The sequence below is a fragment of the Chaetura pelagica genome, unplaced genomic scaffold, assembly GCF_000747805.2.
Source record: "Chaetura pelagica isolate M959 unplaced genomic scaffold, ChaPel_1.0 scaffold230, whole genome shotgun sequence".
Classification (NCBI taxonomy): Eukaryota; Metazoa; Chordata; class Aves; order Apodiformes; family Apodidae; genus Chaetura; species Chaetura pelagica.
This window is the reverse complement of record NW_009951955.1, coordinates 1-24,192: the sequence shown is the minus strand read 5'-3', so window position 1 is coordinate 24,192 and position 24,192 is coordinate 1. Positions and strand designations below refer to the sequence as shown.

General features: G+C 46.3%; 1 protein-coding gene across 1 annotated transcript in view; it reads right to left on the bottom strand.

Annotated features, from left to right (window-relative positions):
• Positions 1 to 23,574, bottom strand: part of LOC104390049 (S-adenosyl-L-methionine-dependent tRNA 4-demethylwyosine synthase-like) — a gene marked incomplete at its 5' end in the record, with an annotated part of 97,905 nt that extends 74,331 nt beyond the window's left edge. Inside the window, 4 exons of the mRNA XM_009999130.1 lie at positions 10,591 to 10,717; positions 21,244 to 21,366; positions 22,641 to 22,922; positions 23,380 to 23,574. Coding sequence (XP_009997432.1) covers positions 10,591 to 10,717; positions 21,244 to 21,366; positions 22,641 to 22,922; positions 23,380 to 23,574 — 727 coding nt within the window. The remainder of the gene's footprint in view (positions 1 to 10,590; positions 10,718 to 21,243; positions 21,367 to 22,640; positions 22,923 to 23,379) is intronic.
• Positions 23,575 to 24,192: the final 618 nt, after the last annotated feature.

Genomic DNA, 24,192 nt, shown 5'->3' with positions numbered 1-24,192 from the left:
GCACTGTAACCCTGAGCAGCACTTCTGACAGACCTCCTCTCCAAAACCACTTGCAACACTGGGGAAACCTTTATCAAGGACTGGATGAGGCCCAGACAGCCTTGTGGCAACTTCTGATCAACACTTGTCAGCAGCACAACAAAGTCCACACAACTGCATTTGGCTGCATCACCTCATCTCCTCCCACCCTGGATCTGTTTCTGCATTTCATTGCAAACAGGCTTGTCAAGCCACATCTGTTCTCAACCAAGACCTCCCTGCGCTGCTCAAATTCACCTCCTTACAGGATTTATTGATAAGCATGGAAAGGGGAGATACATAGGGTTGTCCAAGCCAGACCCTTTGATGATGTCAACCAGCACAGCCCTAGTCATACTTTTTCCATTTTTCAGAATCCAGCAACAGCATTCAGAGAAGATTATTCTCTCACAGATCACTTGTCAGTAGAAGTAATATGGCTGCTTTCACGTGGGTTTTAGATTGAAATTAAATCTGTCTTTTCCAACCTAAGTGATTCTGTGATTCTGGAAGCAGGACATGCTTGCCCAGATCTGCTACCGAGTTGTTTGAGAGAAGAGGGGAAGCAGCTAAACTGAGTGAGGTGCCAAGCTCCGGAACCCAAAGCTGCAGCATTTTCTCTTAAGTTACTGTGGAGCACCCACAGCTTCCTGTAAAGGCCAAGAAAATTGTATACGTTCAACATCAAAACAGTCTGACAAACTTCAGCCAGCTTTAGTGATGAGAAGGGGTTTACTCATCTTGTTTGCTGCTGCCAGGAGTCGCAGCTACGGTTACAGGAAGAACCAGCATCTACTTGGAGAACTCCTTGAAGCCCAGCACGAAGCTGCTGAGCTGGGGTCTTCCCTGTGCAGGTAACCCTAGTACAAAGTGTGGTTCCCCTGCTAAGCCATGGCAGTGAACACGTTTCAGACTTGGAAAGGAGATAAAATACCAGAGACAAGATAGCAGAAGAGATGTATCTGCACAAAAGAAGATTTCTTGCAAACAGCACCGGGGTCTGAATGACCAAACCAAAAGAAAAAACACCTGTGTGGGAGTTGGGAAATTAGGGCAGCAGAACAGAGTGCTAAAGCAATAAAGCAGAAAGGTATCTTAACAATAAAATGCACAACTCAGAGCCAGTTAGCTGACAGAGCTTAAACATTTCAATGCCAGTAACTTGTGAAAGGTATCTTAACAATAAAATGCACAACTCCAGTTAACTGCCAGTTAGCTGACAGAGGTTAAACATTTCAATGCCAGTAACTTGCTTTATTAATAGGCCTTGTATTAGGTCTACAACAATTATTAAAATAATACCTAGGCAAGGTGATAATGCAGTAATTGCAATTATCTAAAAAAAAAAAAAAAAGATCCTAAGGTCTTCAAGTTCTCGAACTTAATATTAAAACTGGCTAATAAAGACATATAGGGAGTTGATAACTGTCACCCTTTTACAGCCACAGCCAGGGATCCCTTGTCTTGTTCCTCAGCTTCAGAGGAGTGACCCTCAAGCAGGTGTCCCTGCTGAAGGGAGAAGCTCCAGCAACCTCCTGGGAAAGTGTTCAGGAGTCTCCGTGATCCAAGATGGGCCCAAGCTTGTATAGAATCAAGTGACTGGCTGCTGTCATTTCACTACTTAGCCACACCTCTCCTCTCATTGGAGAACAACAAGGAAACAGTGGAAACATCCAAGAAGGCCCTTTTTTCACCAAGCAAACTTTTGTTTATCTGTTAGTTCTTGTTTTGTCTCTGTTTTGGGCCCAGCCACGGCCAGGCTGGGCTCTGTGTTCTTCAACACAGGAGAGCAGCTGGTGTTATGAACATCAACTTGGCCTCTTTGTACTTTCAAGCTTGTTACCAGCTCAGAGCTTGCCAGGCCCTTTCCTTTCCCATGGGAATCTTTCCACTCCAGGCCAAGGGGCTGTAAAATTGTGAGACAGAGAGCAACTGAATCACAAGGGGAAACTGAGGCAGGCCCACTGAGATGGAGAATCCTGCTACAGAGACAAAGACCAAACACTCTTCACACACCAACTCCAGGTGATTAGAGTCCTTCTATCCCTGTTCCTTCAAGGACTTGCTTTACTGCTGGCTAGTAACACAGGCAGCAAACCACTTTGGGTTAAATCACAAAGGGTTAAGCAAAAAAACAAGTAGCACTACATTTAAAATCAAGCATGGGATAAAGTGTGTCTGAGAAGCAGTCTGAGGGTCTTCTCAGCTCTGTTTCCACATCACAGCTTCTGTTGAACAGCCCTTTTGAAAGCTCAGGTTCCCTCGTCTCTTCCATCAGCTTTGCCACAACTTCACTGTGGCTTTGCCAAGGTAAATGATGGTTGAACTGAACCTTCCTGATGGCCCAGAAACCTGCACTTTAGTATACCAGGGCTCACTGTGAACACACACATTTTGCTCTCCAGACATGCTACTTGTGAATAACAACTCCCAGAGAATACTTGGATAGACCACCTTCCAAACAATAGTGTGTGGTTCTGATGGGACTCTCTTCACATTCCCTATATACCTTCAGATATTAAGGCTTAACAAGACCAATCAATTTATTATTTCTACAGCTTAATACTCAAAGGCTTCCTCAATAATAAGCAGGTTCCAAGTAATCAGCTCAACTCCTGACAAAAACATCTAATCAGATGTCTGTGTGTTAACTTGATCCTGCTATAGATGATAAATTCAAATGACCTAGAAGCCTTCCAAGCTTCAATGAAATTAAGTGTAATTTTTAACTATAATAAGACATGAATTAAACTTTTAAACAACTTCGTGGTGAAATGGGTGTTATCAGGCAATACCACTAGGCTGATAAACATTTGGTGATTGCTTGGCCTAACAATCCAACTGGAATTTAATAGACTACAGACCAAAGAGACAGTCAGCATCACAGATGGTGACTGCTCCACTGTCCAGGGCAAAACCATTCTGCAACCAATTAAAACTACACTACAGCATTTCAACTCTGTCCTCTAAATAACAGTTTTAAGAAGTTTATTCTCTGAAAACTCAAAGAATTCATGGAGGGACCCCACTGATCCCTCAGCCACTGAGACAGGGCACTGCTATCCAGACCCCCAGGTCCTGTTCCAGGATGTCAAGTTATCCGGGCTGTGGTTTTGCTAGTTCACTAGTGTATTACACACAACAAGTCCTTCTAACCTCCTGAACATGGATGAATTATGTGCCACCCCCCAAAAAGCAATGTTCTATACTGAAGCAGAAAAAACATAAGAATAAAACCCAAGATGGTGAGAGGAACCTGGTAAAATTATCTCAGCATTTTATACTGGGCAGTGGAATCTTTCAGATTCAGTTTAATTCCTAGCATTGCTCAATCTTCAAATCCTTCAACCTTGCCAAGCCCATCAAAGAGCCTACTCTTCAGGTTCTTTTTTTTTTTTTTTTTGAGGATTAGTGTTCTTAAAAAGGGCAAAAGGCCTGTTATGTGTGGAAGGACTAGTTTCCATGAACTCAAAACAGCAGTGAGGACACAAGAAAGGATTACAGGACTGTACCTTGCATGCAAGAACACCATCTTTGGATGGAAAGCTTGGACTTCCAGTGGAGCTGCTGATGTGCTGCTTCAGATTTCTCTTATTGTCCACCAAGAACATCTTGAAAATTTTTAACACATAGTCAAAGCCTACTAGGGTTAGTGAAAGAAATACAGTTCAGCAGAAATTCAGCAGGCAGCCCAGACCTAACCTAGTATCCAGGAGTGGGAATGGCAGCAGTTGTAATAAATTTCAGCCTCCACACTGCTGATTATAAAATAACCAAAAAAATCTTAAAATCTGGCTTTTCACTTAAACCCAGATGACCATTTTAATCCAAGAGCACCTTTTCCTTTGCAGCACAGAACTGCCTGGTCAGTAGTAATATAAAACTTCCGATGCACAATTTCTTGTCAAGCTCAGCCTTTGACAGAAAGGGCCACAGAGACCACAGCATTTTCACCCACATCAGCTAGTACTGAAGATAAAACAAAAGAAAAGCCTTCCTTAACTGGCACCTTTGACAAAGATCAGTGTGCTAAGCCAGACCATTTGCTGAGCTGTTCAAAAGATGTTTGCTGTGAACTGGTTGTGTTGGTGACCTCAGCTAGGAGCACCACAGCAAAGCATCTCTTGAGGAAGTGAGGCCATGGGCATCAACAACATGGCAGCCCAGCCCATTTTAATCCATCCCCCAAGTCAACTGCCATTCTTGAGACCTGCTCCCACCCGAGGTGAGATGGAGGAAAGATGTCCATTCCATGTCAGCTTTGCCATCCCAAGAGGAGAACAGTTGCTCTGCTACTCCCAAAACGGGAGCTTTTGGGCTTTCCAAGCAAACATCTATCACTGTCCACCAGAACAACTCTATGAAAACAAAATCAGCCAGCCATCTCCAGAAGTCACCTTCCAGCTGCCCTCAAGCACTGCATCCAAGATAAAGACCTGCAAGATAAAAGTCCCTCAAATGTTCCCAATAGCAGAAGGATCCCTATGCCTCTGGAAGGTTGGGAAGACACAAGCTCCACTGGAGAGAAGAGAACATGCAATTCACATTTGGGCTGTAAAGCAAGAAAAAAAAAAAAAAAAAGAGGAGGCACGATGAGACTCTTGAACAGGCATCTCCCAGAAGACCCAGATTCCCACAGACACGTGCCCTGCCCACAGCTCCCTGCCAGGACCAAAGCAACAGCTCCATTGTCAGACCCTTCCTCACACTCACTCTCCCGTGCAGGACCTTTATGTCCAGCCAGTGCCTTCTGGAGCCCTACCTCTTATCTGCAGCTCTCCTTGCATCATCTACCTATTTTGGCTGGCCTGCTGGCAGGAGAGCAGGCAGCAGATATGTGCCTAGCCCAGAATGTCATCCTGCCAACAGGCAGTGACCTGCTGGCCAAGGAGGATGGGTCAGAGAGCCTCAGTCACTTCTCTTAATTCATAGGAAAAATCTCAAGAAACCCACAGGAACTTCATGTCTTTAAGAACTGCACATCAGTGTCAACTTTGGCCAAAGAGTTTCTAGCAGAAGAAGGCAGCCATCCTGCACAACTCTTCTCTAGTTCCCAGAACAAGAGTAAGAGACAGAACTACAAGTTGCTACATACAAGATTTGTTGTTGTTGTTTTAATGAGTCTCTTTTTAAGTCATTCCAGGCACATTTCTCTCTCCACATTTCTGTCTGTATGAACTGTCCCCATGCTTGTGGAGAATGTCAGGTTATAATGAAAGGACAACAACATTTATCCTTGCCTAAAAATATCTTTTATTTTATTTCAGCTTAATAGACTTCATTTCAGAGACCAATACTCTCCAAAACCCTTCCAAAGCCTAAAAAAAAAAAAAAAAGCAAAAAATGGATGCAGTTCTAATATATAAGAATTAATGCTTATTTTCCTCTTTTATACATGGGGTAATTCCACCAGCTCTGATAACTACATGAGGGAAGAATCAGGCCCCCAAACTCAAGCTTTCACCATTTATTCTGCTCCTGATAAGCTGCTACATCTGCACCAGCAAATCAGTACTGCAGTCAGGTCACCCCAGCTCCTGGCTGTTTCCACACTGGGGGACCTTGACATCTTCTGCTTCCTGATTCTTCCCCTTGAACTGTGTATTAGCTGTTTATTTACACAGACATTTTCTAAGGAGCTGCAAGAAAGTTGAGTAGGCTGAACTTTGCCTGGTTTCAGTCACTGTATTTATTCTGCTCACTAAGAATAATCTTCTGTTTTGCAAACTAATTTTTAATCTTCCCATGGCTGGTACTTGAATCCTGTGGTACATTTCAGAGACTGTACCAGAGCTACAAATCCCCAACCCTTAGCTGCCACTGCCACCTGGAGTTTAATAGCTACATACAAAACATGCAAATCTCACAGATACAGCACACACTTCGTCTCACAGGCTGCAGAATCACTCAATGTTGGGGGTTGGAAGGGACCTCCAAAGATCATCAAGCTCAACCCCCCAGCCAGAGCAGGACCAAAACCAGGGCAGGTCACTCAGAAAGGCATCCAGACAGGTCTGGAAAGTCTCCAGAGAAGGAGACTCCACAGCCTCTCTGGGCAGCCTGTCCCAGGGCTCTGTCACCCTCACAGGAAAGAAGTTCTTCCTCATGTGAAGGTGGAACTTCCTGGGCTCCAGTTTGAATCCATTGCCCCTCGTCCTGTCCCAGGGCACAAGTGACAAGAGCTTGTCCTGCCTTCTTGCTGCCCTCATGTATTGACAGACATTCATTAGATCCCCCCTCAAGCTTCTCCTCTCCAGACTGAACAGCCCCAGGTCTCTCAGCCTTTCCTCCTAAGGCAGGTGTTCCAGTCCCTTCATCGTCCACGTAACCCTTCAAGTAGTTCTTATCCAGCAGCACTGACCCCTGTGCAAGGTCTGTGCACAGTAGATCTCATTTCCAAAGTCTGGACACTCAGCACAGAAAGCCAAGCTGAGATGGTGAGAAGAGCTCAGAGGCACTGGAAACCTCAGACCAAGAAGCAAAAGCCACCAAGTGCTTTTAAAAACCTGATCTCAAACAAGTGTGGTAAACACTTGAAAAATCCCAACCTCAAATATTTCTCTGAAGTCAACCTCTCCATTGCCCATACACACTGAAAAACAGAGATCAAAGTTACCTTTATAGCAACCATGAAGTCAAAGTGTGAAAACAAGCAGTTATTGCAGGGACAAGCTGTCTCCTAATACAAATAAAACAGGTATCCTGGACACACTGAGGCTACATTGCAGGCTCTTAACCAGTAAAAGACAGAACATTCCAACTGGTCTGCAGAAGAACTCCCCCTGGTAGCAGAGACCCGACAGAATAATTTTAAAAGTGTCAGTGGGGCCTGTCTTTGGGTATCATTAATCCATTCCCACCATGTTGCCTACCACAAAGAGCAGAGTTGTGTTTAGTGGCAGGAAAGCAAAAAGCAAAGAGCACGTCGGAAGCAACACCCTGTGAGCAGCTTAAGAAATCCAGGTGCTTTGAGTCTCCTATGTGAATGATCAGCTCTTTAGGGTTTTCAGTTTATTCTTGCACTTGTAAGAGAAGCACATAAAAAAAGACTTGAAGAACTGCTGAACACAACTGTACTTGGTAGGGATAAGGAGACTGGTTGTCACAGTGCGACATCCTGTTTGACCTCCAAGTATTTCAAGAAGTTATCTGCAGTGAAACCGTTATTCCCTCTCTAACTGCCAGCCTTTGCTTTTGTATTCAGCATGACAATTTGTTTGGCTTTCAGTCTGACCATCACTATCACAAAAACATCTGGCAAATCAAAGAGCAGTTGAGACTGATGGTGGTTAACAACCCAAACAGAGCACAGGTCTTTGCGCGGTTGCTGCGCTGACTTGACAGCAGCAAGAAAAGAAGGAGGACAGTCAGTGTTCTGTAGCACAGCTGATACAGGAGACACTGAAGGGAACCCTCTTAGCTTCAGACTGGGGTTTTTACAGTCACCTTTTCTATTGAAGAAAACAGCTTGAGACTCCCTCTAAAGCCAAAAGGTCTCAGTGGAAAAGGTCTTCCTGGAAAACCAGGAGCTCTGGGAAGGCAAACTTCACCAGGTACAACATCCTCCTGGTACCCAGGCCAAGCAGAAAGACCCCAAACTTTCAGCCCAACAGGGATTGTTTCAAGAATCTACAAACAACTGCAGAAAAAGCAAATGCAAACATGTCAGGCTGTACCTACTAATCACCACAGGAAACATGACTATGAAAAGCTTGCTTCTATTTTCAGTTTATTTCATCACATCTACTTTGAGACGAAATTACCAAAGCATTGACACAGCAAAATGGTACCACTGCAAATATAACACAGCCAAATACTTTTAACTGTCAGCCTCTCTCTCTCTCCAGCTATATTGGTTACTTGGAGGCACTAAATAGTTTGTGCTGTATTTGTATTTCATGCAAGACTGAACACTGATGGGAAGGGAACAAGCCTTTCCTCACAACACAAGATTAGCTACAACTTTAAAAAGCAACTATTATCTTCTATAGAGGTATTTGCAACCAGGCTAACATCTATACAACCCAACAGGTGAGGCTATATTTAGCTGAAATTCAACATCACTGCTAAAAAACACACAGTCTAAGTAATATCCAGTTTACCTACAGGAAAGTAAATTTGTCTGACAGTGAATCAAAATAAAAAGAGTGAGTGAGCATTACCACAGTCTGAAGAGGTGCTGTTCAAAGGCAAACTTCTGTGATACAACCATTTTAAAGAACAGCTTCCTCCTGAATCACTAGGACTGGTTCACCCCTAAGGGCTAATTATGCCCTCAGGGATGATCTTGAAAAGACACTGAACCTACACTCAAAGCAATCAGTCATTGCTAAATAAAATCAGATTATCTTTTGACAACATTGCACTTGTTATTCTGGGGGGAGATGGCTCTGAGGGAAGGAGTTGTTTTATTTTTATAGCCACATAAGCCTACCTGGGTGTGTTATTTAGAGAAAAAAATTATGCTATATGACATGTGAAAAAAGAAAGGCAGCTTCCCTTCTTCACTGTTAGTGACCACTAAAGAATTACAGGAGTAGCAGAGAAAGAAGGGGAGGGCTGTGCCAGCAAGAGGCAGTTGTAAGGAACAAGATGATCTTCTAGGTCCCTTCCAACCCAAACAATTCTATGATAGTTTTAAGTCTTTGAAACTGCAGATTGATATAAGTAGATCCTACCAGATGACCCAACACTGGCACTACCCCGAATGTTGAAGAAAAAGATGTACCTACTTATCTGGATAATGAATTCCTGTGCCTGGAACATCACAAGGAAATCCGAGTTCTCTGGGGATCTTGCCTTTGCAAGATCCTGCTATAAAAAATTATAGCAGGAAGGTGACCTTCCCTCCAGTACTACTGTAATTTTTCAAATGATCACTTTTTATACACCATTAGAAAAGCAGCATTTCATTCACACCCCAAGCCAGAAGCAACACAACCTGGGTCTGAAAGGGAGCCAGTGTGAAAATCCTGCCCCACACAGGAGCCAGGACATAGTGCTGAAACCCCCCTAAGCCTCTCAGAATTGGTAGGCTGTAAAGCACAGCTCATCTAGCATTCCTGTCTCCCAAAGGCAACTGAGATATCTGGGGGATGTGGTACACCTTTCCAGGCAGGCAGTGGCCCCTCTACCCCCTCCAAGCAGGGGATCTGCAGCAAACATGTGTCCTTACCTGCCCCCTGCCCATTTCCACACAGCCACATCTCCAGCAGCCCAGTCCCCAGCCCTGCTAACCAAATCCACCTGTCCCCTAAACCTCCTTGCAGGCAGACAGAGCAATTAGGCTTCTGGATCACACACACAGACAGTAGTAACAAATGAATAAATAAAAATAAAAGGCTGAAACAGTGATCCAGCTGCTCTGCAGCATGCAGTATAACTGCCAGCACATTGCAGCCTTCAGAACTGAAGCTGAAAAGATGTATTGAACCAGCCTCCTACAATCCCTCCTCTGCTCCCAACCAGCAGCAGCAAAGATGGACACAAAAAAGAGGTAAAGTCACTGCTGCTCCTTGCTAAGCCTTTGCTTTATTGCTTCAGACTACAAACTCAAATAATAGTCCCTTATTTTATAGCTGGGCTAAGGTTAATGAAAAAAACATACAACCAAACATGTCAGATACTTGATGGGCAGAACACACCACCAGGCACCTAAAAAACCTTGGGCTGAAGAACAGCTGAGATCCTGGGGAACAAAGGTGTTGGGATCCCAAAGCTACTAGACCCACACAGAACATGATTAGAACTTCAGAGCTCAGTTCTGGAAGGAGATGCCTCCACTGCAATAACCAGAAGTGCCTTCGCAGAGGCATCAGGAGAGGTACAAACAATTTAGCAGGCAGGAAAACTGGGCACACTCTCATCATGAGAGATAAAAGAAATAAGACTAAATTCCATTTAGGCTCCAACTGAGCAGCACAGGGAAGCTCAGATCAACCTTCCCATGGCTCTGCCACTCAGAACCAAGGCTTCTGAACTGCAGGGCAGGCAGTCTCCTTCCTTATGCTTGCCCTTTGTTTTAAAAAGGTATGAAGTTCATCAAAACTGTTCTCTGCAGCTCATAGGAGAACTACTGATCTAATCACCTAGTGGATTGTTAGTTTTAACTACTTCCTTTTCTGGGAAAAATATTCCAGTAAAAAAATTAGAGCTTGAAACTGAAATAAAAGTAGGGGACTAAGATGCAAAGCCAAGATGCAAAGCTGATCTTTAAATATTTTTATTTAAAGACCTGCACTCTGGGAGCTAGAGGCACATGAGACTATTGTCTTCTCTCTCCAGGTGCCTTAGCAGATACATGAAACCCTGTGCACTCTGTCTGATACACTCTCCACATGTTGTGGTGTGCAGCACACAGAGCACCAGCCAGCTTCACTCCTTCCCCTGCAACAACCAGCTACAAACAGCCCCTGCTTAAACTGTGTTCTGCCTCTGAGCAAAGCCTACCATGACCGAGGGCTGAGGGCACCATCTTTAACACAAAGAACACTATATGCCACTTCCTCTGTTAAAAAACTACCACTAAGACTTCAAAGCCTGATCCACCAGCTGGTCTTTGCAGGACCTCACCTTGTTTTGTAAGTGCTTCTCTCAGAGCCGGGGTAATCATCTCTCTCTTTTCACCTTCCTCCTTCCTCCCAGTGCTGTCTCCAGCCAAGCTCCTTCCAGCATCATCTTCCTCCAGCTCACGTTCCCTCTGTAAGGACAGTGAATTACAACTGTTTAGATCCCAGCATCACAATGCAAACACCATGGCACAGTCCAGCCACGGACCTGCTGGACTTCAAACTGACATAAGGGAACACTCCTGAATTCTTGCCTTCATGTAATCCTGCATTTTATCCCTCTCCCCAGGAAATACTAACCCTTCTAGTTACATAGGACAGGAAATTTAGAAAGAAAAATAACCCCACACATAAGATAGCTCTGTTCTGTTAATACAGAAAAAAAGCTCTGGGACTTTTTAAGTAACAAGGTGTTTGAATCTCATCTGAGAGCAAGAAGGACTCAAGGATTTAAGCCCAAGTGTTTCATGATGGCACAATAATCTCAGCTCTCAACTGAACACAAATGGGAGGGAACAAACAGTTTGGTGCCTGACACACAATTGCCAGGAGTGACAAGCAGCTATTGTCCCAATTATTTGGGACAGGTCAGGGAAGAAAGCCATACCACTGCAATGAGGTACCCCAGGAGTTGATAGAACAGAAGTTTTGCTCTTCACAAGACCCCAGCCAAGTGCACCACAGAAGTTCATGTCATCACCAAAGGTCCTGCAAGAAAAGGCCAATTCCCCTGCCCCACAGTCACCTCCAGGCACAAAAGCTGCATCCCACCTAAGTTCACCTTCGAGAAAATGCTGCTTTACAAGACACACCTAAGCCCTTGGAGCTAGCTTAAAACCAAACGCAGGAACATCAAGTATTAGCATAAAGTCACAGGCAGGAAACACATAAGCACACAAGACAGTGTGAATGCCCTGCTGTTAAAGTGTCACTTCTGAGACTTTATAGGTATTTATTGTTTCATGCCTGCACAAAGAAGCATGAAAGTGTAAATAATTACTCTGATATGTCATGCAACTTGTGATCTGTCAGCTCATTATGGCTTTTTTGAAATATTAGAGGAGATATGGATAAACAGCAAACAAAAGCCAGAGGACATTTTGTTTTCACAAAACTGAGGCTACTCCACATCCAAGCTTCTTTTCTGCCAAAGACATGAAGTTCATACAAACGTTTCCAGTCTGAGTCTACCCACCAACTGTTGGCAGACAGAGGTTATTCCCTTTCCTACTCCTGAATCCAACTCTGCTCAGTCTCAGTGCTATTGGGCAAGTAACGACCAGCAACACAGGGTGGTCGTCACTGAAGGAGAAAACTGCTTCCATCACCTGCTCCTTTCACTCAGTTTGCTGGGTTTTCAGGCAGAACTTCATTGGTTTCTGCAACACATCAAAACTTCCTGGTGTGCATCAGGAGGAGTGTGTCCAGCAGGCCTAGGGAGGTTCTCCTCCCTCTCTACTCAGCCCTGGTGAGACCTCACTTGGAGTGTTGTGTCCAGTCCTGGGCTGCCCAATTCCAGAGGGACAGGGATCTACTGGAGAGAGGCCAAGGGAGGCTACAAGGATGATGAAGGGACTGGAACACCTGCCTGAGGAGAAAAGGCTGAGAGACCTGGGGCTGTTCAGTCTGGAGAGGAGAAGCCTGAGGGGGGATCTAATGAATGTCTATCAATACATGAGGGCAGCAAGAAGGCAGGACAAGCTCTTGTCACTTGTGCCCTGGGACAGGACAAGGGGCAATGGATTCAAACTGAAGCCCAGGAAGTTCCACCTCAACATGAGGAAGAACTTCTTTGCTGTGAGGGTGACAGAGCCCTGGGACAGGCTGCCCAGAGAGGTTGTGGAGTCTCCTTCTCTGGAGACATTCCAGACCTGTCTGGATGCCTTTCTGAGTGACCTGCCCTAAATTTGGTCCTGCTCTGGCAGGGGGAGTTGGACTCAATCTTTGGAGGTCCCTTCCAACCCCTGACATTCTGTGATCCTGTGGTTCCCTGGCAGGCTGGCTCTACTAAATACTTGTCAAATGTTGGGTTTAAAAGCTTACTTCTTGAGACTTGATCTTAATTTATCAGCAAGATGCTTCAACAGTAAAATATTAATATGACTGGAAAAGCCTCATGCATAAGGAAGGAAGGAGATAAAATCCTCATCTTTAAACTATTAAGTCTTAAATAAAGAGCTTCCCCTCCCACAAGCTACCACTGAACCCAGAACTAGGCCCAGCCATCCACAGATTTGTCAGCTACCTGAAGCAAAATGCTGTGCAGCATCTGCCCAGCCTGTCTGCTCTGCAATCCCCTGCCCGATTAATTCTCCCAGAAGAACTAAATATGCATTATGAAGCACATCATATTAAAAAAATAACTGACTGCAGCACAAATGAAACATCCCATCCCAGACAGCCTTCAGATACAGAAAAAGTCCTTCTAAATCAAAGGGCTTGCATTTCTACCTACTACTGTGCCTGTTACTGCAATATCTGTGGGAAGTACCCAAATATAAGAACAACAAATAAAATGGCCTTACTGTCAGGGCTGAAACATTTATTTCAATAATCACTTTTCCCCTCACAGAGATGACAATATTTTTCCCCCTCTCCCATCCTAATATGAAAGCCTGTAAACAAAATAATAATTTGTTTTTCTCTGAACTGCAATACCTGACTTGTTTGGCTTGGCAAGTGATTGGCTTCAGATATTTCTTGTGGGAAATTGAATTCACAGCCCTTGCTGTTTTACATATTTGCTTAATAAACCTTTCATATCTATTATTTAGAGTGGAGATACTAAAGTTAACTTTATACAAAGCAACTTCTCCAGTTCTGGTCATTTAGCAGAAAGCTCAGTAGTAAATCTAAGGCAAATTACTGTCTTTCCACACAAATCAAGGAAGTAGTGACAAGAGCAGCTTTTCATGCCCTTGAAACCCTTCACTGCTGAAAAACTGAAGAGTCATCCTCTGCTCTGGGCTAACAAATAAGAGAACCCACAGATGAGAAGACCCAGGAATCCATTCCCTCTTGGGGAATGCTTGCTCTCGCTGCAGCCACTGGAGGGGGTTTTGCCAGGGAAGCAGACCTGAGTAAAAGAAGTTGAACCTCGTGGAAGAACCACGGACCACCTTCTCTACAGGGAAAGGCAAAAAACCTCTTCTCTTTTCGTGCCATGGAGGCAGCACAGCAGGCAGAGGCAGCACATGCTTCTCAGGAAGCCGATTTGGATGGGTCAGGAGCAGAGGGCATCCAAGAACCTCAGCTTTCCCTGCCAAGGCAGAGGAGCTGCTGCCCCCTTTGACAAGTCCCAGATCAAGGGTTCGAATGTCCTACAAACCTACCTGTCCACAGCCACATCCAAACACAGCCAGCAGAACATGCTGCTGACACATGTCTTTTAGTTCAGGACAACAAGGTGAAACATCTCCTCATGTTCTCTGTTTCGTTGCATCAAACACCCTTCAAACTAAGATTGTAGAGGAAAGTTAGAAGATGCAAACTCATGCAAAAAAAATAGTCCCTAAACTACCTTAATTTAGCATTTTTAGCCCATGGCTGTATTTGTTGATGTGCCACAGCTGAAAAGAAAATCATGCTCGCCAAGAAGTTTACTCCTGGAAGGAAAATGACACCTAGAATAGCCCAATTTTAACTGCATTTCTTTCCTACTTAACCCCCCCCCCAGTGTTCAAACAAGAAGGAACCCCAGGCCTTGTCAGGATTTACAGCCTTATCCATCAAATGGCTCCAGGATCTTTTCAGAAATGAAAAACATAAATATTATGGAAACAGTAGGACCTCAGGGGCTGGAGCCAGGGCTGAGAGAACCAGCCTTAAGGGAAAATACTGACAAGGCCATCAGGAGAAGACTGCTTGGCAGCAACAAGTGCCAGTAAAACTTCCCCACGGGAGTAATTAAATGAAGTATTGAAGTCCGTTAATTACATGAATGAAGAGTTAAAGTTCACACCAAGCAGAGCTCAGGAATGCTCCAGTGGCAAGAGGACAGCTAGAAAAGCTGACAGCTTTGCCCTGGTTGAGGCTCAGCTGTCAGTGGCACCACGGGCAAGAACCACATGGGGGTTTTCTGAAAGCTGCTTAGACATCAGGCTGCCCACAGGAACAGCAAACGTTTCCTTACCCAGCAACCTTCCTGCAAGACCAAACCATGTGGAAAAAGAATGGGACAGACTTCCACAAAGATATTTGAACACAGCAGAAGAGAAGCAGAGGACAGCTAGGGTACTGTGGGGACCTTGCTGCTCTGGGTACAAAGCTCTGGCTGTCACAACCCAACTGTAACAAAGGGAGACAAGCACAATCTGCTCAGTCCACAGATGAAACACCCTGCCAGCCTGAGAGCAGCAGGAGCAGCTGTGACTGCTGTCAGGCACCAATAAAAGTGGTTTTGAACATTTTTATTTTCAAAGGAGGAGGCCACAGAGATGATCCCTGGGCTGGAGCAGTTCTGCTCTGGAGCCAGGCTGGGAAAGTTGGGGTGTTCAGCCTGGAGAAGAGAAGGCTCCAGGGAGACCTTAGAGCAGCTTCCAGTGCCTGAAGGGGCTCCAGGAAAGCTGGGGAGGGGCTTGGGACAAGGGCAGGGAGGGATGGGACGAGGGGGAATGGATTGAAACTGGAAGAGAAGAGATTTAGGTTGGAGATCAGGAGGAGATTCTTTAGTGTGAGGGTGGTGAGAGCCTGGCCCAGACTGCCCAGGGAAGCTGTGGCTGCCCCATCCCTGGCAGTGCTGAAGGGCAGGTTGGATGAGGTTTGGAGCAACCTGGGCTGGAGGGAGGTGTCCCTGCCCAAGCAGGGGGTTGGAACTGGATGGGCTTTAAGGTCTCTTCCAACCCAAACCAATCTGGGATTCTGTGATTCTATGATGCTGAATTCTGAGCCACAATAGCAGAGATCAAAATCTAGCAGATAAGACCACATTTTTCCTACAGCAATCTTCTACCCATTAGAAGTCAGAGAAAGTTTTTGGAGAGCTCTAAATGTGCACATCAGTTTTAGCTGTTTCTGAAGTACCCCAGCCTTATTTAATTCAGTTAAAATACTGCTAACAATTATTTCATACTTTCTGCAGCAACACTTAGTCTGCAAACATTAGACTTTGTATTTGTAAATCTTAAAACTCATCATCACATTTCAAATAAAACCCCAAGCAAATCCATTAGAAGTTTCTTCACCCACTGCCAGCAAGGTTTCGTCTTCCAGAGCTGACATGGCCACAAAAGGCTCTTAGGAAACATTACCAGTAGTGTGATTTTCAGTCTCAGTGGTGGTAAAGTGGCTAATGTAGAATGACTTCTCAGGGAGGAGCACCAAAGGGGATCAGGAAACCTCCCCTGTGGCCAATGGACAGAGAAATAGACTTCTTGGACACATTGTCTCTGGGACACACTGTGAACTCAGACTTGTTTTCTCACACACCCTTCTCCTGGATCTGCACTGCAAATGTGACTATCAACAACAAACCTTTTGTTTTAGAAAACAACAACATTAATATCAAAATTATGTCAACATAACATGCCCATTTGGTTACTTCCCAACCCATTAAATAAAAAATAGGATATTATTATTGTTTACTCCTGCCTGCAGTTTATAAATACGAAGGTTAATAAAGCCATTTTGCTCCCTGGGAATGAGTCTAGGTTGATCTTTCTAGTTTATCAAAATCTCCCAGCTGTGGGAGATAATCTGCATTAAGAAATGGTGTCCCTATGATTAATAGCAGTCCTGCAGGCCACAAACATAGCCATTAGATTTGACATTTTATCTGATAGGTACATTTCAGGGGAGTTACTTTGGAGGACAGGGAAAATGTGCCACAATTGTACAACTTAAGAGTCCACTTAGTTATTAAATCCACTAAGAACCACCACCATAACAACAAGTTGGAGAAGAGGCCCAGGCTCTCAGCCTAAAAACAGGCTGGAAGGGCAATAAACAGAGAGAGCCCAGCCCTTAACCCACCTCACTGGGCATCACCCAACCCAGCCTGGTTCCACAGCCCTGAGTCATCAGGCACTCAAGAAAAGCAACCTCTGAGCTGGATGGAGCCCCCAGCCCCCCTTGGGGCCATGCCTGTAGTGCCCACTGCTGAACTTCAGGGAAGTGCAGGCATTCTCTGCACCCCTGTAAAGGTTTGAGTCCAGTTCAGGACCCTAACAAGCACCACCTGCAACAAGTTCCAAACATACACTTACTCAGGAAAAAAGGGCTCATTTTATCAGCTCTGGAGCAGTCATCACCACACAACATGAGATCTGGTAAAGAATTTACCTATCAGTCATATTTTATATATTGGAAAGATTTCCTGTTGCTCCCCCCTTCTCTTTACACCACTTTTTGTGCTCAGATTCAGTTCTGCACCTTCACTTTCAGAAGCTCTTTTAAAATCCATTTATTTTCCAAGGGAGAGTAATAGCTACAACTACACCAGGAAGAGAGGAAGAGAGGCTCTAGTATTGACCAGATTCCTGACTCCAGCTGCCTGATACAAATGACTGCAAGAATCCAGGAGCTGTCTTAAGCCCTTTGACAATTAAAAGCAATGAAGCTGCAGCACATGGGGAGAAAAGTTGTGAAACAAAACTCAGGCTTGACTTTGATCAAGTCAAACAGCAGGAAATGGATCGACCAAGATCACCTGCAAAGATTTCAGCAAACACTCACTGGACATACCTTCACAGCCTCACTCTGCAAGCCCATAGAAGGCAGGACAACATGGAATTATGAGTGTGACTGCCCATCTGTCTTAGTGTGAGTGATTCTCACAAGAGGCAACACATGCCTGCAAGGGAGATTAAAGCTGGACCCTTAAACATTTCAAGTTAACTCCACTGCATAAGGCAGGACCTGCTATTCTATCTCCCACCCAACACTGAAATGCACAAAACCTGTGCTGTGAACTGCTGGGCACATTCCAGGTAACTCTGCAGATGAATCAAAGAATGGTTTGATTTGGAAGGGACCTTAAAGATCATCCAGTTCCAACCCCCTGCATGGGCAGGGACACCTCCCACCAGCCCAGGCTGCTCCAAGCCCCATCCAACCTGCCCTTCAACACTGCCAGGGATGGGGCAGCCACAGCTTCCCTGGGCAACCTGGGCCAGGGTCTCACCACCCTCACACTAAAGCATCTCCTCCTGATCTCCAACCTAAATCTCTCCTCTTTCAGTTTAAAACCCTTCCCCCTCATCCCATCCCTCCCTGCCCTTGTCCCAAGCCCCTCCCCAGCTTTCCTGGAGCCTCTTCAGGCACTGGAAGGTGCTCTCAGGTCTCCCTGGAGCCTTCTCTTCTCCAGGCTGAACAGCCCCACTCTCCCCGCCTGGCTCCAGAGCAGAACTGCTCCAGCCCAGGGATCATTTTCATCACCTCCTCTGGACTCATTCTAACAGGTCCACAACTTTCTTGTGTTGAGGTCTCCAGAGCTGGACACAGTACTCCAGGTGAGGTCTCACCAGGGCAGAGTTTGTGATGTAATATGATATGACATGAAGTGTCTGTGATATAACCCAAAATACATAGGTTTTCTTTAAACTTGCTTGTATGAGGATAGCTCAGATCCAAGGACCCAGAGCACCTGCCTGCACTGGTAGGGATTACTGCAAAATAGTGTAAAATAAAGGTGTCAGACTAATTTTACACAGTTCACCATTCTGCAAGAGAAAAAGGGGATAAAGGGACAACATGAGCCATCTGAAAAAAGAAAATTCTCATTGCACAAACTCAGAGCTTCTGAAGTGAGGATGTGACTCAAGAAACAGAGATGTTCTGCATTTAAACTATTGTATCTTCCTGCCTGGGAGCTAGAGAGCCCGAAGATAAATTACTTTCATAAATGCAGATCTTTCTGCTCTTTCCTATCAAGTCTTCAGCATTTATTTTCATTATAGTAAATAACCACACCTACGGGGCCATTTTACAATTCAAGTGTTTGCATAAACCCGCTGTGAGCCCGTGTGCTCCTTCCCCAGGAGATTCTCCACCAACACAAAATCATCCTTTCTCCCAACTAATGATACTGAGAGCCATCAGTTCAGGCTCCCACCTGGAATATTTACACAGCTCCATCTTGCCAGCAGGCTGTAAACCACAGCCCCAGTACAGAATCACAGAATGTCAGGGGTTGGAAGGGACCTCCAAAGATTGAGTCCAACCCCCCTGCCAGAGCAGGACCAAAACCAGGGTAGGGCACTCAGAAAGGCATCCAGACAGGTATGGAAAGTCTCCAGAGAAGGAGACTCCACAGCCTCTCTGGGCAGCCTGTCCCAGGGCTCTGTCACCCTCACAGGAAAGAAGTTCTTCCTCATGTTGAGGTGGAACTTCCTGGGCTCCAGTTTGAATCCATTGCCCCTCGTCCTGTCCCAGGGCACAAGTGACAAGAGCTTGTCCCTGCCCTCTTAACATCCATTCAAGAGAGCTGAGAGTTTGCATAGAAGTCACAGCTGAGGGTCCCTTCTGCATTACCTGCTCTGGTACAGCAGAAATGGAAATTGCAGCTAAGCAGATGCAACATGCAGGATGGGAATAAAGGGGACATCAATCAGAACAACATCATTTCACGTTTCAAAATTAACCCAACCCACTGGGACATGACTGCAGCAGTGCAGATCTGTGGCACTGGCCACAGAGAAAGGCTGATCCACAGTTTAAGGGCCTCCTGTCTCACCTGCTGACAGCAGCTCATGTCAAAAAGAACAGGACACTTCCATGCACTTCCACTCCTGCTGTTGTCCCACAGGCACTCTCAGGATTCCATCTGCAGAGGCAGGTGGGCAGCACTCAGCTGACAGGACAGAACAAGTGTTCACCAGGTACTCCAAGGGAAAGGCAGCAGAGCAGAAACTGCAGCTTGCAGATGAGTGTCTGTGCTCAGACAAAAGCTGCCCCCTCAGGCAAGAGGGGACACTGCAGTCAGAGCCACTAGAACCAGATCTGGAGATACCTGCACTTCTGCAGTGAGTGCCCTGTACACACAGGCCTCTCAGAGCTCAACAAGAAAGCAGTTGTTCAACTCATGCATCAGCCAAAATGGTGGCCAGCAAGAACTTCACTGCCTGTGGATAAAACCAAACCACACTGACCTCAGTCATGTTCACCACCAGAACCAGACACATGAGAGGGCAAGAACAGGAAACCCATCATTGCTGTGCTTGATGTTTCCATAAGCTGGGCTATGATACATGCTGCCCTGGCTTCACACTACCCTTTGGTCATGGTGTTCTGATATTTTGTCAGTCAGGGAAAACTCCATGCCACATTTTTTATAAAACTGCTGGATGACACCACCTCCCGTCCCTGCTCTCAAAGCAGCTCCCAGGACACGCTGCTCCAGCAAACCCAGTTCCCTGTTAGTCACTGACCTCTAGTGGTGAGCACAGGGAGGAGAGGAGGAGGCTTCACAGCACTTGGAGCCAGGGAGAAAGATGGATCCTTTCTCCCTCCAAAGGAAAGCCAAACGGTTCCTCCACCCTCCTCTTGCAAACTGCAATCCCCAAGTCCCTGCAAACTGAGGGACAAGGGCTCTCACCCAGCAGCCTGGCCCCCAGGTCAGTGGGACTGCTCTCCCAACAAGTTTGTGACATGCAGCTTCCCTCTCCCTGAGGTGAAAACTGAGCTCCCCACACTTCCCTAGGAATCTGCCGCCTCCTAAGCACACAGCCTCCTGTCACCCTGGCTTGCTGTGGCCCAGTGGTGTCACCTCGGCTCAGACTGCTGAGGAGATGGTTAAGAACTGGAAAAGAGCTGTGAGAAGTCCACATCAGAGTCATAGGAGATAAGGAAGGTGTAGTTACAGAGAGAGGCATGGACAACAGGTCAAGGCTTCAGGAGGAGGGACACCACCATAGAAAGCTCCCCAAGGGGGAAGCAGTCAGCAGTCCTGGCAACACAAGACATGAAGGGTCCACCCTGAGGCCAGCCCCTCCCTTGCCAGCTGCTGGGCCAGCAGACAGCATGGGGAGCACACTAAGGCTTCCCCCAGGGCCTGGGTATATCCTCACTCCTTTCTGTGTGCTAACCAAGTAAATGAGTTTGGCAGATCCCGTCTGCAGGCTGACCACAGAGAAGTAGACAGGAGAGCATGGGGATAGAGACAGTAACATCCTGAAACGAAGCAGGAGTTACAGTTGTTCTTGGCAGGCTCAGCACAGCTCAGATCAGACTCGCTGGCTCTCTCTGTCAGCACAGCACCTCACCTCAGGGCAGCAGCAAGACACAAGCTCCCCCAGCAGCAAGACACAAGCTCCCCCAGCAGCAAGTTGCCACCCCAGCTGCAGCTCTGCTCCCCAGCACAACACACACCTGAATTTCAGCTGACGTACCCACGGGCAGACATAGGAACAGGGTTTGGGTTCAGAGCATGGACTGTGTATCACAGTGCTGGAGATGGACACACAGAGCTCAGGGATAGCTGTGGGAGCAGTTTTTCCTCAGACTGAAAATAACAGGTTACCACTGGAGCCTTTGCTCAGTGAACAAGTCACAGTCAGCCAGTAACTACATACAACGGACCTCTTGGCATGTTCTTCTTCAGGGCAGGTTCTTCAACAGCTCCTATTTTACCCTCCCTCTAGCCAGACCCTACAGATTCAAATACAGCAGGTAAGATTTGATCAAACTGATCAGTTACAAAGGCCTGACAGGTCCATAGTACCTTTGCTTTCTTCACGTGGCTCATGATATTGCCGAGATCTTCCACATCGATGACAGAATTTGTGCCTCCAGCTTCCTCAGCACCAGCCTCCTCCTCACTACTGGTGTCAAACAACTCTTCTGTCTGTGCAAGAGATCAGAGAAAAAACAAAATCAGGAATGTATCTACAAGACCTTAATGTAGGCTAACCAGTGAAATCAGCTCCTACACACAGTAAATCCTGGGAAGCAAGGAATAGGCCACCAATAACGTGTATGAAGTGTATTTTTTGGAACAGGTTCTCCAACAACTCCTATTCTACTCTCCCCTCTAACTAAACCCTACAGATAATCACCCAATAGCCTGTATAATATGTATGAGATGCGTTTAAACTTGGGGCTTCTATCCATGTGTATTTTTAAGAGTTCAGTAGCCCTCAGGCCACCTGAAGCTCGGGGCAGATAATTCCAACTCTGCTTTACTCATGTGCCTGTCTGGTCACAGAAGCCATACAGGAGCCCAACTCCCAGTGAACACTACAATAATCTGAAAGCCTAAACCCCTTTAACCCCACGTGCCCCTGCCTGAAGAAAGGGGGAATGAAAGATCTGCTTTCCAAGTCAAACTCTTCACAGAGCAGAAAAGCTGTCTCCCTTTCTGTGCACAGCCAATTACAGCACAACAGCACTGGTGCCTCTGCAATATTTATTCCTCTTGCTCCTACAGCAGCAAATGCTCTCAAACCCATTCAGACACAAGAGCCTTAGTTTTCCTACAGAACTGAACAAGGTCACAGCAATCATTTCAAATCCATCCTAAATGGCCTGCAAGGAGGATTCAAGTGCCATAGCAGCTCTGGATCTTGTGCTGTAGAGCAAGAGAGGGAATTTCTTATTCCAAACATGCAATCAACAAACACTCTGAAAGACACACAGGTCATTAGAGGCTGACACATTCAAGACTTGCTCAGGTAACGTCCCCCGGCTGCCTTTACCTGCAGCACAAGGTTCTTCTAAAGTACCTAAGCTTCAACAAGTTGGACTGAAAGCAGGTGAACTGCTGGCAGGAAACCAAATGCTTCACTGGGCCACAAGGCCAAGCAAAGAGTGAAGAGAACCCAGACTGGCCCCTTGGACCATCTGCCACAACATACACCTCCCCTTGTTCAAGGGGAAAAGCTCCCTCACCTATAGATGCCACGTAGCCTGGTCTATCACTGATTCTTTGGTCCTTCTTTTTGGAAGACTTATTTTACCTGTTATCCACCATGGGATCTCATCCCTCTTCCCCCTCCCCTCCACAACTAGCAAGTATCAAGCCCCCCTAGTCCCCTCTGGGCTGCAGGAAGAAGGACACAAGTCAAATAACACTCCAAGGGGCACTAAACCAGAGATAAGACCCACGGATTTTGGCTTTACCTCAGTATTCTCGTGTTCTGATGCCCCGTGTTCATCAGCTGAGCTCTCCTTGCTCTGCTTCCCTGCGGATTTGCATTTCCCTTTCTTGCACTTCCCACTGCAGGGCTTCTTTTCCCCCCTGCAGAGCACCTGGAGCCGATGGAGGAACTTGGCTTTCCAGGCTTCAAAATCAGCCTCCATGCTGCCATGCTTGCTCTGGGCCACGTTGCAGTCCCCCTCAGCACGAGTCAGGATCCTGCTGGCACTGAGCATCCACAGCCACCGGTCGATGTTTCTCCCAACCTGGGACAGGAGTCAAGTTAAAAGGGAAATTCCATGGAGACCAAGTTCAACTAAGCAAGCAAGGATCAAGCCTGGGAATAGAGCTGGGGGGCTGCTCAGGACTGCAAGTCTGGGCTTTGGGGACCCCCTCAGAGCACAGGCACACAGCAGGCTGAGCACCCACACACCCCTTCACCTCTGCATCACCCTGACAGGGCAAGAGAGCAGCTCTGGGAACAAGGTGCTTTGTGCACAGCGACGAGTGGACAAACACACAGCACTGCACGTTGTCCCAGCTAAAAGGCCAGCACACTTGCTTCAAAACTGCCCTGCCTGGGCCCAAAACCCAGTCCCCTCAGCAGCTCCACAAAAGGCTGCAGTTCTCCCACAAACTACTGGAATTGTTTCGCAGCATTTAGGGAAGCTCAGCCCTGCCAGAGGAGCAGAAATCAAAGAAAGATGAGTGGCAGATACTCACTGTATTGTAATGATCAGCATAAGCTGAGTTTCCCAGGCCAAACACAGCATATCTCAGGCCCTTCAGAAACATCTTCCCAAAGCGAAAGTCATTTGTTGCCTCTTCCAACCACTTGCAGAACCATGCGGCGCTCTCGGGCGGCCGCCCATCCGTGTACGTAGCTACCAGGAACACACAGATGTTCCTGCTTCTTGTCTGGGAACAGAAAGAACAGAACAGAGAAGATCACTGCATTTTCCAGAACAGTTCACATCAGGAAGAAAGCTTTACCAACTGCCCGTGGGTTACAAGAGAGAAGATGTTTGCTGAATGGGTGAGCAGGGGTGGGGCACTGCGGGTGACACACAGAGGTGAACAGGGTCCTCCCTGCACAGCCAGCTCACAGGAGCCAGGAGAGATCAAGCTGTCTTCCCTCCACCTAAAAGACACACAGAACAGGACATCCACCTTCCCCACCCCACTCAATGGCTTTTTGAACAGATTCTTGCAGCAATGAACTCTTCTAAGGCTTCAAAAAGCAACTATCAATATTCACAGAAGAAAAATCCATCAATGATACACAATATAAACACACCTCCCAAGGAGTTTCTAACTCACAAGCCTATGAAGGCTGTATCAGTATCACCATCTGCTGAGTCTGGTTTGGAACTCTCCCCTGGGTTCCAGGGGTTCACAGACAGAACAGGGGGACCTGCTCCAGCCACCCTAATGGAACTTGCACCTCAGCTACTGAACCAGCTCCTACAAAGTCACTGTCACCATCAAAACATGCTCTGTGATCCTTCCATAGAGGAAGGATCAAAATTCAGCTCT